Raw genomic sequence first — 15759 nt, forward strand, 5'->3', positions numbered from 1 at the left:
ACAATTGTAACTAATCAATTTTTTCCATTATTACACAATGATGTTGAGTTCTACATATACCGTGTTTTTTTTTGTTTTCCGTTAAATTTGACACGTAGCTAGGTTCATTATCAGGAACCACCCTGTATATCACTTTTAGTTAAATTCGCAAAAAAAAATTTCATCATTTTCATACATAATAAATGAATTTATTAGTGTGAGAGACCCTTAAATGAAAATGAATAACATTCAAGTTAGTGTCAAGCCTGATTGACGGCACATATCAAAACAAATAACATTAGGAATTGAACAGACTAAAGGCTGTTGACACATATCAAAACATGTTCAGTAATTATCTTTATTTTTTTAATAACCGTAAGTCCGTTTTCACATTATCCGATCCGATATCGGATGTCGGAAGGATTTCAATGGAAAAAATCCAAGATGGCGCCTGTAATGTATGGGATATCGGTCCTACAACCGATATCGGATCGGATAATGTGAAAACGCACTAAGAGTTAAAGACGCTAGTTTCTTAGAGAAATTAATTGTATTTGATCTAAAGAATCTTCCCTTAAAGTTAACGGAATTCAATAAAAACAGGTTGTATAACCGGTGGACACTCTATTTAATAATGCAAACATTGTGAAACACGGAAAAATGGACCAGTTATATTTGCCCCCAGTCGAGATTTGCCCCGCTGTACCTTAGTTCTTATACGTAAGTACTTACGATGTATCGGTACAGGTGCAAATGAAATGGTGATACTACAAGTATCTAATGCGTATGTTGTGACGTATTTCTGATAACTCCTATGATTGAGCAATCATACCTTCACTATAACAAAGGGGTTGTATATTATTGCTTCAATTACTTAATTGTTCTATTGCGTTTTTAGTTTTACCTTTATTATCTTCAAAAACATTATTACATACGCCATACTTTAATCGGAAACATTTAAACAAACTCGGATTCGGATCCGAATTTCGGATTTGGGCTTAAATATATTTCTGGTTTTTATATCTTCCTGGGTTTCAGATTCGCTACTTTGGTACCTACCTATATGTACTTATTGTTTTACAAGCACTGTAAGGTGTTTAAACAGGTTTCCTCATGACATTTTCCTTCACCAAAAAGCTAGTGGTAAATAACCAATATATCGAATTCCTGAGTCAGTAGGCATGACGTAGCAGTAGCACACTTTGATCTTGCACTAAACTGGTAGAACGTACATAATGACAGATCAGTTCTAAACATGACAGTCGATCTCGCAGACAAAAGCTAACAAATTCGGTATATTTAGATTACCTATTTAACGTCAGGTCGGCAACTCGCGAAATCGTGAAAATAATCAGTCGTGGGGTGTTTGTCGAAGGCTTTAGCGTTATGTAAGTCGGTTGATTAGCCCTCCCGCCTCAGTGTTTCGGTATACGTGCATGCGATCACGCCTCCATACTATACCCGGTTTGAGTTGACGTCTAGTGCTGTGCTGAAAGCTTTTCAAATAAATAAATGTCAATATGTACGGATGGTTTAGGGATCCCAGCGTGAGTAGCGTTTTGTTGTTTATTATCTTTGTTTAAATAATGAATTGCCGGTCGACAAGGACTTTGTAACAGTGATGATGATGAAAATTTCATAGCAATGACTTTCTTTGTTGCGAAATGGAAACTGTCTTGTATTTTACAATTGAGCAAGAACTTTTAACACTTCGCAAATATTTATTGATTTTATTTACAGTATTTTATTTTAAAGATATTAAATATTACGTATAATAATTAGCTTTACGAAAAAATACCTTTGCGTATTAATTCGATTTTTGATGTTCATTGACTACCGAATCTCAACAAAATCGGTTTCCATTGAAATTTATTTTGATAACGGTTTATCCGAAATAGCATTTAACTAGGTATAATTAATTGTGCTGATTAAATTAATTCGAAACCTAGATTTTAACAAATCTATGTCAAACTTGTATTAAATTAAAGCAGAACAAGGTTAGAAAATAATTGAATACTTGCTAGATACAATTGAGGTTTCTGGGACCGGTCGCCCTTAAGATTGCCCTTAATGATTGTAATTGGCATTATAAGAGCATGTGTACGATGTAGTCATATGTGACTTTCAAGAACTGCAGAGGCCTTATGATTCATATGCAATGAGGGAGTATTTCTCCTAAAGATTGTACATATTTGGATCACGTTTTCGATATTGATATACATTGGCAGGCTGATAGAGTCCATCAGATGCTGAGCAAGATCCAGCGAGTTTCCCAAAATATTCGAAAGTTTGTATGAGCCATTCTTTTTTTTGTCACCACGAGAAGAGGTTTTCGGGAGGGCTGATGTAAAGATGTATCAAGACAGAACGTATTTTAGATACAATTCCTATTTTATCAAACATGCAGAACAATAAAGAGTAACTCGACTGTCATTGTATTAGGTTTCATTCAAATTCCATAGTAAAAAATCGTTTTTACATTTCGGAAAAAGGAGCAGGCCCCATAGCCTGGGTAAGGTAGTGTGGCTCTGTTGCGCCAATACGCAAGCGATAGAGATAGATAGCTACGAAAGAGATAGTATCGTAAGCGTTTGTGCATTCGGCTACGCACACTGATTTGATTAGTAATCATTAATCAAGTATCTACGCTATTTAAAATTACCAGAAATTCGCCTTCACTGCATTCAAACTGTGAGGATCCTTCTGCTGTGGAAAGCCACATAATATATGACGTTGGCCTACGCCTTAGTAGTGTGGCCGATGATTGTATACCGGTCGTTTAAAGGGCATCGGGTCCTTTCTCTTTCTTAGGTTAATTAATTTAGCTTATCTTTATTTCCTCCTTGTCATGTTTACGGCATTTTATGTTTGCATCCGGATTATCCTAAACAGTTATTGTGCTTTTAGACTAATTAAATTGTAAGAATGTACTGTAGAAAAAACTAACTTCGCACTTTTTCTGTAAATAATCAGTACATATTATGATATTACCCAGCAACTAATTTACGAATAAATTGCATTTTAATGATGTGTATGCATTTTAGCAGCAACTTTTTCTCGCTATTTATGCTCGTGTGATAAAAATCATTTTAGTAAGTTATTGTAAAGTGTTTGTCAAAGTTTTGCGCAATTAATTAAAAGTAAGTAGGTATTTACCTATAAATAAGTAGGTTTCGGCGGTGATTATTTTTTATCTTTACGACTGTAAACCAAATCGACATGCAAATAGACTTGAAACGGATGTAAACCAGGTTTCTGGTTCTCTTAGAGAAAGCCTTACTTTCCATCAATTAAATACAATGAAAATTCGCAAGTCAACATTACCAAGCATTCAACATTATTCTGCATTACATGCGATAGCATATGTTTACAATGACTGTAAATGTTCCGCTGTATCATATTCATATATACAGGTTGTCGTTTTTGTAACCGGCAATATTTAAGGAGGCGATTTGTATAGTTGATATAAAACACACAACAATAAAATGCGCCATAATTTTACTTAGTAATTTTCCTGAATCTCCATAAATTGATGATAATTAACTAAGCGCGCGCGGGGGTGCAATAGAGTAAATAACCCGAATCTCCCGATCAACTCGAATCTTCACGTCTATGCGGCAGCCTCGTGCGCACGCGTTAGACTTTTTGAGACGAAATGAAAAGGGCAAAGTCTAGATAAAATTTAACGAAATAAGCATGATATTTAGTTTTATGTTCTTCATAAGACCAGCTCATCATGAATGACATACTACCAGTAATATGATGAAATATTACTGGTTATAAAAATTACATCCTGTATAAAACATTTAATTTACTAAGACACCTTATTATTTGAGTGCGTATCTAAACTAAAGTGTTTCTGTCACATGTTATTGCCCTAGGTGATACGCAATTGATAAGCGTGTGTATGTTTTGCATACACTCCTTATCGTGTACAAATTAATTATTTTTGCCTCGCAGCATCACTTGTTGGTTGAACGAACTATCTTAGACAAACAAGGGAAGGTCGCGGAAGGGTGACCGGCACTTAAGAACGGAAAATTCAATTCTCATGTGTGTATGATTAATTTGACTAATTAATTAATCTCAAGGTCGCGTAACTGTCGTATTGGAGACAGTCGAGGTCGATGACCAACGGGTTGGCTGTTTGACAGGTAATCAGTAGACTTTTTGCCTGCCTGCCTAATTCAATATTATTTTTTTATGACTTCTCATATATTATTTGGAATACTGGGACTTACCGCCTTTGTGGTATCCACGATTACAATTGCCAATTGTTCGGTAATCTTAAGAAGCCAAAACTATTGCAAAAAGCGACAATTTTGCGCACTATGGCCACGACGATGCGTCAAACAAAACGTTGCCGATTCGGCTCCATCGAGCCAAAAAATGAAAAATATAGATACCTGACGCACACACCTAATATGTATCCTAAGGTTACACACCTCGATGAAATTGTCACCTGAGGCAGATACATCTTTCTCACTTTAGGTATACTTATCATCAGGCGGGCCGTATGCTTGTTTGCCACAGTGTGATATAAAAAAAACTTCGATAAATGCTGTTTACTATGATATGATTCACATGACATATATCCGTAGTCAGTGTGCTAGTGTGTCCTTGCAGTTATTAATGATATTATCATTTCCATTGACTCACTTGTATACGACTAATCCGCAAAAACCTTCCCAAGAAATGTTGTCGCTGTCAGTGGATTTCCCCGGTACGATTTCTTATGTTAATTAAATTTATAATTTTCTACAATTATTCCCCAAATATAAATAGAAGTAGGTTTAAGCTATGCTTTTTATTTGGTATCTGAATTTAGTAACTAAGTATAGGATTGTTCTGACCTCTACTTGACGTACCTTTTTTATGTTGTAGAATGAAATTATAATATACTAGCTTTTACCCGCGGCTTCGCTCGCGTTAGAAATAGACAAAAAGTGGCCTATGTCACTCTCCATCCTTTCAACTATCTCCACTTAAAAAATCACGTCAATTCGTCGCTCCGTTTTGCCGTGTAAGACGGACAAACAAACAGACACACACACTTTCCCATTTATAATATTAGTATGGATTCGTTATATTACCTTCATATTTCTTCGCATATTGTAGCTGTGTATACCCACTAATTACAGCCCTGAATGTAAAATGAATGCAATAGTTTCTTGAATGACATCGTGATTCTCACGTCACGTCAACTCGAGTCAGAAATCATTCAAAAACAAAAGACGGCAGTTATGTGTGTTAAGGATGAAGATTACATCAGTTGCATCTATTTATCGGTATCGTATATAAGCGGTCTTATGACTGAATACATAATAGAAGCGTCTGACGACACATTTTAATGGCTGTACCAAGGTGGCTAATGGCTATTTACTTATTGTTTATTGCGTAACTACTCGTTCTACGGGGATTAACATATTACCGACGCCAGAAATTAATCAGCGCTGGACATCTCCGAGTAGGTAATAGCTATAATTTTATTAGTAATCGGTAACACGTAACTGAGTCCTTGAATCTGTAAAGTTAAAATCAACATTAATTTACCGTCTGCTCCAAAATTGATACTTTTCTCAACAGTGACTCAATCACGCTGCCTTAAAATTAGAAGTCTATCATTATAATTGATTTAAGTCACATTGATAATCATAGTACCTTTATAAAAAATTTTATCTTCGTAATTTAAGTAACTACTTAAATGAAAGATCCTTTTAGTACAGTGATAATTAAATTTTCAAGAAGCGGTCTGTCCAATAAGAAGTATTTGAATCGATACGTCATTAATTCGAGTGGCGCTTTGATAGCTCACTTCTGTAGCTGGATAGTCGTTGAGTCCTGTTCAAGGCGATATCTTTTACGATATAAGATTCATCTTTATTTTTGGTAGCATTTGGAGCTATCTAGTCATCACTAATAGGGCCATAGAAGATGAAACGACGTTTCTCTAATAACACCTTAACTTATGGGCGCATACAACTCCGTTAAAAAAAGAGAACATGAGAAAATCGATACTTGTAAGAGGAGTGTTATCATTTTCATCCTCCATGTGTTATATCGTCATTTGCCACGGCTCATGGGCGCCTGGGGTCCGCCACGAAATGGCACACGGTTGACAACGAAGTAAGAGAACTATAAATAAACGTATTGAAATTGAGGTAAGGGAAGCGCATATTGATGGAAGTAATGAAGGGTGGCAGGAAGTGGGTTAACATCGTTTTCCAGCTCGATCAATTGTCAAAACAAGTTTCAACTCACCTCAGTTTTACGAGTAACTCACCCCGGTCTCCCCTACCTGACAAACTGTTCAATTATCATACTGATGTAAATGCGACCGTAACGTGCTAAGTGACTGACCGTTTGTAGACTACTATATCTAAATACTTGTGCAGTCAAACGTAGTAGAATGATACGATCTAAAGGTGTGTCTGTAAACAAAAATGGAACCTCATTGGCGATTTAGAAATAATTACCTGATAATATTACATCTTTACGACGCCCACGGGAAGAAAGGGAGTGGTGAAGTTCTTAACCCGTCATCACATGGGCAACTGTGACTGGGACTAGTGACCTACTGTTGGATATTATGGGTTAAATTGGGGCGCAGGCGAGAGGCTGGCAACCTGTCACTGGGAATTTTCGCGAAAAAAGATTCAACAACTTTTTTTTTTTAAATAGGTAAACTTTAATGTTTTTTCCAGAATCATGTCCCAAACCACTTCGTTGCCATATTTCAAACGCTTTATATAGCGGTTACAAAGTGGAAAGTATGCAAAATAATAGAACATTTTGGGATCATTTTTTTGTCTCTTGTTTTTTTTGTCCTAGATCGAAAGGACTCTTGATTCTGATTAGGAAAGACATAAAATTAAAAGTATTAGAAAAAATATTTTTTGTGATTGTGCTCGCGAAAATGACCCACTGCAATGTCACATTTTCGTTTTTCTTTCAACCCTTTAATTGCTTTGCATACCCCTCGTAATAATCATGGTTGTCCATTCATCATAATACATTTATTTATGTGTTTATATTAACACGTGTAAGTATTATGTATGCATGATTTTGTATCTATTGTTTATTGTTATTTTTTGTCTTGGTCTTTGCACATACACTTGTTTTCTTTCCTATCTCTACTCAATAGCCAAAGGTTGTCTGGAGGGGATCATTACTTTTACAATAAGACAGCCTGTTATTTACCTACTTAAGTACAATCCTAATATTATGCTGTGTGACTTTAATGTAGTTATTTATTTTGGTGTAGGTACCTAGGTAGGTACAGGGCCGTTATTATGTGAGGTATGCAATAAAAGGTTGTATATTTAAGTACCTATTGTAATTATTTGGCAATATCAGGCACAACGCCACATACCGTCAAAACCCATCCTATACAGAACTAAACCAAATGTAACCCTACATTCTATACTAGCAAGCATTAAGTACACTACAGTGACAATACAAAATCTCAGATAATGTACTCACACTAGTCACACTTAACGTCAAGTCCTCATCTTCATGTCATTGGCCCAGTTGCGAAATGTTATCTCCGCTAAACAAGGAACCAAGTTCCATTTCTCCACATTATGTTTGCTAACCGGCTGTCTTTACAGTAGTCCTACTTGTTTGTTGTTTGCCAAACAACAATCGTGGAGGCGCTAGACGGAATGCAATTTCGTAAGGAGAAAACACTCGTGAGAGAGTGACCGGACTATCATTATGAAGAAATAAAAGCTAATAAAATGTCGTTATTTAGCATCGTTACTCTTATCTCGGGCGAGACGCTGAGTAATGTCAGTATCGCGTAAACTATAACGGAGACTTGATGTGTTTGTGGCTAAATAACATGTTTTTAGTGTGTTAAACGATATCGATACTTCGAATATTGTGTTGTGATGGAGTTCCAGTACTATGGCAATATTGAGCGCCGGTCGCGACGGTATGACCGGCCGCTATGGGATGAGGAGGACAACCTTTCTGATAGACATATTAATGGTAAGGGCAAGGGCTATGCACGGACACTTCGTACATATATTCCTTAAAAACATACATAGTATTACTTAGTTTCCTTATTTTTTCCGGTACAATCGATTTTTAAATAATACTAAATTTAAAACAATACTGATTACCAAAATATTACGCACCGTAGGAAAATAGTTATGCAGATTTATTAGGCTGCAGAGCAAAGAAAGACATACAATACAATACATCATATCATACATAACGGTCACCCTAGTTCATAATCGTACGTAAAAAAATGGTTTTAAATTTTGGATTAGCAGAAACCTCTGCAATCGATGCCACTAGGCTTAGAATAAATTTGAAAGTGGAAAATGTCTGCCTTGGTCAGAGGTCGTGAGTTCAAGTTTCACCCAAGGCAGACATTTTCCGCGTAAAAATAAAATTGTAATAAAGATCTTATGTTTGTTCACTATGGTACTAGTGACAACAATGTTTTCGCCGTAAAGCACGATTGTGAACTGGGTTAATCGATATATAAATATCATATTTTCACTTCATATTTTTTGTAGTTCATATTTTTCACATATCTTGGGTATGCTTACAGCCGTCATCAGTAGGGAATTAATACCTAACATCAAACCACTTATGTATATGACAGGTGTCATAGGTATGCTATGTGAAAAATTAAAACATTGCACTCCATTCCTTTATTTTCCAGGAAGGAAAACTTATCATTGTTTGAAATGTAGTAGGTTCAAATAGTGTGTTGCTGTTAAAAAAAAAACTTCCCTTATCTAATTAAAAAATATATTTGTTTCCTTGGGACGTACCCAATATTTAGAATTACCCGATAGTATAGTCACTTATGACAATTATATGTTCCGTGGTTCCAACTTAACTATATCTAAATAATATATTTTAACACTTTTTTTCTTGTCTTTACGTTACTTGATTTACCTACTTCTAACTTGGTAGTTTATGTTTGTTATTATAACATAATTGGTCGATTGGACCAATATAATATTGGTCCAATCGGTGCAATGCTATCTACCCAAGGGTTTTATTTTATGGCGTCTCCACACGTTTGCGTTACATTTGCTGGTGATCGGCATCAGTGTACATTTTTTACAAATTAAATGGATTTTTGACAAACTGTCATGTTCGCTAAACGAGCAGTGTTTGGTAAAAAGTTTGTAGGTAGCAATCACCAAGCGTGCGAAGCCGGTATATGATTGAAATCGTTTCTTCCGCTAAAGTGAAACCTTATAGTTATATGCTGGCGCGGGTGTGACGTGTAGATAATCAGATTTAATTGGAATTACACTTGGATTAGATTTAGGTAAATAACACGCTATTTATAGCATACTTTGCTGTTAAATAATCAAAGTAACAAAACTAGAAAGAATTTGGCTTCAATACAACTTGCGGCTGTGGTACTTAGACTTACTACATACAATATTACGCTTTAAAATATCTCGTTGTTTTACTTTAGTGCCCTTATGGGGGCTCCAATAATACGAAGTTCAGATTTTTCATAAGGTATAGGTATATACATACACCTTATCTCCGATTTCAGTTTCCTTTCCAAACATATTTTTCTAGGGACTATGTAAGGATCCGTACTCCGTAGTGCCTACATACCACTGCGACTATTCCTAATTATTATTTTCCTAACCTATGTGCTCTCTTGAGTACCTATATCTAAATATTATTAAGTATTCCTACTTACTTAATACAAAAATAGGCTAGGACAAAATAATTCGCTAGTATGTAAACACTACTTTTAAGTGTTTGTTAGTTTTGTGTTTTACGATAACTAGATATAAGACTGCTTTGCAATGCCCTCTCAGGGCGCCATGTCGCTCTATTTTAATGAAATGTAACAACTCTACATGTACCATGGTTCGCAATAAAGATATTCTATTATATTCTATTCTATTCTAATCTAGGTATTGTGACTGCCACCTACTACACTACAGCTCTCGGTCAAGTCTTACAAATTCAAAGACTTGTAGTATCTTTTTGAACCACAAATCTGACATATGTTACATCTAATCACTAATTCATCGGTCTTAAGATTTAAACACAGTCTGTTATTTCGTTTATTGAAGCGCCTATTTCCGCTTTGGTTTCTATATGTTAGCGATAAGAAAAAGATAAGCGGCTATTAAATGTCATGCAACAGTGATTAATTACTGAGAGATAGTCGCCTCGAGGTGATATAACGTGACCGCAATTGCATTTCACAGTCTTATGAATAGTCTAATAGATAACAAAAGTGGCGATTAAGGTCAGTTCGGCTAAGAAAAGCCAAGACTTTTAGGTTGGACTCAAGCAGAATGTTTTTTCTATTTCCGTTGAAACATTATTTTTGGTACGTTGTTTAATCCGCTAATATTGATTTTGAGTGTACAATCTAAATTCAAAATTTCAATTGGGAGAATTTCAGTTCAAGGCATGATAGAGGCTTCCGTGCATTAAATTACATTTATCCTGGAGAATATGTACCTCTTCAGTTGTCATTGTACATCGTTCAGTACAGCAGCTTCAGTAGGCATTGTTGTTTTTGGTGAAAACCCATAGATAGAAACACTATACATATAATCTAGTATTCCTCTGAAGGCCTCATAGAAAGGTCGTCTCAACAAAGCAAACACACTTGAAGCTCTTTATCTCATAAAATGTTCTGTTTTAGTATTATAAAATGAGGTTACATTAGAATATTAGACCTGTTACTATATTGTGTATTTACTCATTAGTATAACTTATTACTAATCTTTAGGTCTAATAACCTTTTGAATTAGTTACCTATCTACTTAAAGCGAAAATATTATTTGATTGTATATTTATCTTATTACGCCCACCTACTTACTAGATTTGATAAAAAGGCATTAAACAATTAATAGCATCATTAATGTGAAGCCTGGAGATATTAGTGCTATCTTACCTTAATATTAAATACCTAGAGACTTTACCTATTAAATTAATTCCTCTTTGTTCTCTAATCTTTATTTTTTCTTTTAACAATGTCTTTTTTTGCTGTAAGTACTACGACTTACCGCGATATTTCTAACGATCATCTTCAGCAAACTAGAAAAAATATAGATTGCACAATGAATATACTCAACGTCATTTATAATAAAATTATAACACATAAATATGTATGTATTTACCTCTATACTTACGTCTTTTTGTCAATCCATAAACTCAAATTCTATTCATGTCAATGTTTTAGCGGCCAGACACGTACAGTGCGATGTAAAATTGTGAATGATTAAATTGATATATCGTCACTACTTTTAAAAAATCTCGTATCTCACGCTGTTCCTCAAAGTAAAAACGCAGTAAGTCTATATGCATTCCATACATACTTACTACAATTTTCTTTTCATTGACAGACGAAGATACATGTTTTTTTTAAAGTAGTGACGATATGTATTTGTTAATTTTTTATTGTTTAAACGTCCCGATTAAAGTTTATATTGTTCTGTAAAATAGATTATATAATGGTTGAATATATCTTGTAGGTATTAATTATTGTACAGATACATATTAAACTGATTAAGGACTTACTTAAGATAAAACCATTAAAACCTAACCCTACGACCCGGGTTTATTTCCGATAACATTGAATAAAGCTATAAATCATATTACATTTGTCTCTTCAGCGTCAATAAACAATTCTAAGATTGCATAATCTGTGGTGGACTCACATACATTGTTGACCTTTTCTTGGCTATCTGACTAAAACGGAATAAACCAACATAAAATGGAAATGTTTTAAAAATAAAGCAAAAAGAAAACCTGCAGCGAATCTTGCCCAGACTGTGCAAGTATTATTTTAGTCATATACTTTTCTTGCATCGATGTAACACTTGCAATTTTATTTTGTGCTATCAAGATATTCAAGATCACTGCAAAGTTAGATTGCTCTGACTCTTATCTTATGATTCTTTATTACAAAAGGTATCCATATGTAGAAGATGTTTTCGTATTTTAGGATCGTAATAGTAAAAACATACAATTCTACTAACTATTAATGTTTCTCCATTTAAGATCGTAAATTTCTTTCTTATTTTACAAAAAGGTAGAACTAATACAAAAACTCAATATTAGAGAGCAGCAAAAGTCAACCTTCCATTGTTCACGTGTACATCATTTGCGGCGTCTACAGAAAGTCGTCTCACTCCAGAATCTTATCTAAAATAAGTAAGGTACTAGCTCCTAAGATGGCCCAGTTCTGAATCTTTCTCACTTTCCAATTTTCATAATGGGAATGAGCTTTAATGATGTGTCCGTGTTCGTTAGTACCATAAACATAACTGCAAGTTTATATTAATAACCTAACCACAAAATGTGTCGCTTAACTTCAAAACTGGGTAAATCCATTCTGCAGGCGTATCATGCTGCCAATTTTATCACTTATCCACGTGGATAAAGCATCCGTCACGCTTTAGCAAGTATGTCAGTGTGAGAGTGACAGATGTCTTATCCACGTGGATAAGTGATTAAATTGGCAGCATGATACGCCGGCAGCATAAGGTTGATTATCTTTCAGATCATATTACTTATATTTTTTTATATGTTCAACCTTAAAGCAGATTGGATTTACCCAGGTTTGAAGTTAAGCGACACAAATATAAATTTTGAAAAAAAAGCCCGAAATAGTAGACCGCTTTTCACCAAACGTGGCTAAGAACACTCCCTACTAATTCAGTTTTCAAACAAAAAAAAAAAAAAACTAAATCAGACAGTCACGTCATACTTATAACACCCCGTCTCGTTTTTGCATAGGGTGTTAAAAATAAAATAACGATGGGCCATGCTAGGCACCGGTACCATAAGTATATAATTAGGTCTGTACGTTTCGCGCTTCGTATATGCCCGTCTAGACTACAGAACAGAGTCTGCAGACTGCGGGATCGATCCCCAAGGATAATTTTAGAAAACCCCCACCGCCATTGTCACTTAGGAGTGTTTTCGCATTGACCGATCCGATTTTAGAGGTCGGTTCACTCGTGACTTGTGGAAAACAGACGCTAGCTAAAACAGAGCGCCTTGTGGTAGTTGTGGCATGGCGTAATGTAATTATTTTTTATACTAACGCTATTTGAAACAATGATTTATTTTTTTATTTGGATTTTTAAATGTGTAATAAAAGCACTTTTTAAATTTTTCCTTGACCTTGACAAAGATTCATTCAAATATGAATTTTAACATGCTGTCTATAAAGTCAAAAACGCATGATGCTCAAAAAGTTTTATCTGACCTGCTAACCTAAGGGCACTTAGTAACATAAAACACTTCACCCTCCCAAGGAGTACTAACTTATATGGACAAAGAGTATGGAACAGCTACTTACCTAATATCCTGAATGGTTTTCCTAGCCATGTTATAGATAATATAGAGGCTAAGCCACATAAAATTAAATATATAACTAAAAAAGCCCTGTTAAACCTTAAGTCATAAATAGAATTGTAAAACAAAGTATATATGGAATAATTAAAAATACATTTAAGTTTTTTGCATGTATTTAATTATAAATGTAAAGATAGGCCACTCGTCTTGGCTAACAATCTAGAATAATATAGATTAGGCTAAGATCTAAGCATGTACTGATTAAATTTATTAGAATGAAATAAACAGTTCAAATTTTAATTTTTAATTTTTTTTTTCTAAGTAACTGAAAAACTAAAACTTTAACTGCTATAAAAAACTTTTTTCAGAACACGAAAGAGGCATTGCCCTTTTGAACTAGATTCCGGTCCAGATTGAATTTATTCCAGTTGCACGAAAAACACTCAACGTACGCTCGTCCAGTTATGTATCCGTCATGGTAGCGTGTCCTCACTTTTATAATATTTTAGAAAAAGCTTGCCACAATGTATCGTGTATGGCTGTATGCTATACTATCACTGTACTTTTTTGGTCACATGTAGGTACTGATTTTTTTTAAACAAATCGAGAAATTTCCTGCTACGGGCTACGGCGTAGCGCTACGAGATTAGTTCGCCGCATAGTTATAAATAATGTCTATTAGTTATTTAATACAGCCTTTTAAACACTTTAAATATATACCCAGAAAAATATTAGACCCACTTCAGGTTTTTTACCATACTTGCAACTGTAACTGGAGCCATAATAAACCTGTATTCAGTATTAACGACTTCTCCTTTAGTCACCACATCACAAAAACTTGTTGCAATTTCATCTCAACCGCTCTCCCCATTACGAATTCAATAAGTGATATCTTCCTCCGAGACTACAAAGCGCCTCTGATAAACTCATATATCCACCACCGACAGCAATAACAAAGAGCAGACGGTAAAAAAAACCGGCCAAGAGCGTGTCGGGCCACGCTCAGTGTAGGGTTCCGTAGTTTTCCGTATTTTTCTCAAAAATTACGGAACCTATCAAGTTAAAAACCATTTTCCTAGGAAGTCTTTATAAAGTTCTACTTTTGTGATTTTTTTCATATTTTTTAAACATATGGTTCAAAAGTTAGAGGGGGGGGACGCACTTTTTTTTCCTTTAGGAGCGATTATTTCCGAAAATATTAATATTATCAAAAAATGATCTTAGTAAACCCTTAAAAAAGTTCATTTTTAAATACCTATCCAACAATATATCACACGTTGGGGTTGGAATGAAAAAAAATATCAGCCCCCACTTTACATGTAGGGGGGGGTACCCTAATAAAACATTTTTTTCCATTTTTTATTTTTGCACTTTGTCGGCGTGATTGATATAAATATTGGTACCAAATTTCAGCTTTCTAGTGCTAACGGTTACTGAGATTATCCGCGGACGGACGGACGGACGGACGGACGGACGGACGGACGGACGGACAGACGGACGGACGGACGGACAGACAGACATGGCGAAACTATAAGGGGTTCCTAGTTGACTACGGAACCCTAAAAAATCACAAAGTGTCATTTACACTGTCAGTAATAACATTTTAATTTAACCCTTTGTGAGTTTGGCGGAAGCCCTGTAGCCATAGCCGAAGGACAATTGTTGACGCTACCTGGCGTTCGAAACACAGTTTGGCTCAGTGGCGTGACTACAGAAGAGCGATATGGAGAGTTTACGAATCGTAAGCAATTGTGATGTTGGCTAAGAACCTGCCGGCTCGTCGTTAATTGAGTCGCCGTCGGCAAACAAAGCGGTGCAATTGCAATCGGGGCGCGAGCACGCGAATGTGATTGGGGGCAGTTGTTATTGCCCTTTGGCGATGGCCACCGTTTGATCATGTGAACCGGTATTGCAATTTAATAAATCTCACAGGTAGATTTTGCTGTAACCTCTCTTAAGCGGTATAAGGGAAGACACGGTAAAATCGCGAAATCTGCCAGATGGGTGTCAGTCACCCATATCCATACAGTTTTTTATAAACAGGTTATCTGCTCGATTTTTCTGTTTGCACCTAGACTTTCGCTAAACGCTGGGATTGACTAAGTTTTACTGAAAATACTGCTACAATGACCCGTTTAAAATTACTAGTTTTTGCGGTTAATAAGTGAAGCGCTAAGAAAAAAATTGTTGAAGAGTTTAGGTAGGTAACCTTTTAACCTGTTTTAGGCACCAAAAAAAGTGTGTAAAGTCAACCAGACTAATTTAATTACTTCTTGTACGATTTAGGCAGGTTTTTAAAACGACAACAACACATTGAATTTAATTAAACCTATACTTTCTGGTTCACCTCGGTAGTTTAAGCGCTACGAATTACAATCCTCCTAGTTCAAGTATTGAAAAGACTACCTATATTGAAAATGGTTCTTTGCGAACGTTCTATTTAAATTTGAATCACATATCGTT

General features: G+C 35.3%; 1 protein-coding gene across 4 annotated transcripts in view; it reads left to right on the forward strand.

The window, feature by feature from the left end:
* Window positions 1-15759, forward strand: part of LOC125230177 (extensin-like) — a 117100-nt gene that overhangs the window by 7810 nt on the left and 93531 nt on the right. Inside the window, exon 1 of one of the 4 annotated variants that reach the window (XM_048135232.1) lies at window positions 1416-1526. The exons of 2 other annotated variants lie outside the window; for them this stretch is intronic. In XM_048135232.1, coding sequence (XP_047991189.1) covers window positions 1500-1526 — 27 coding nt within the window. In that variant the 5' untranslated portion in view covers window positions 1416-1499. Of the gene's footprint in view, window positions 1-1415; window positions 1527-7800; window positions 7972-15759 lie in introns of those variants that run through there. One more of the 4 variants, XM_048135234.1, reaches the window with a different exon arrangement.

The sequence above is a fragment of the Leguminivora glycinivorella genome, chromosome 10 (assembly GCF_023078275.1).
Source record: "Leguminivora glycinivorella isolate SPB_JAAS2020 chromosome 10, LegGlyc_1.1, whole genome shotgun sequence".
NCBI classification, from domain to species: domain Eukaryota; kingdom Metazoa; phylum Arthropoda; class Insecta; order Lepidoptera; family Tortricidae; genus Leguminivora; species Leguminivora glycinivorella.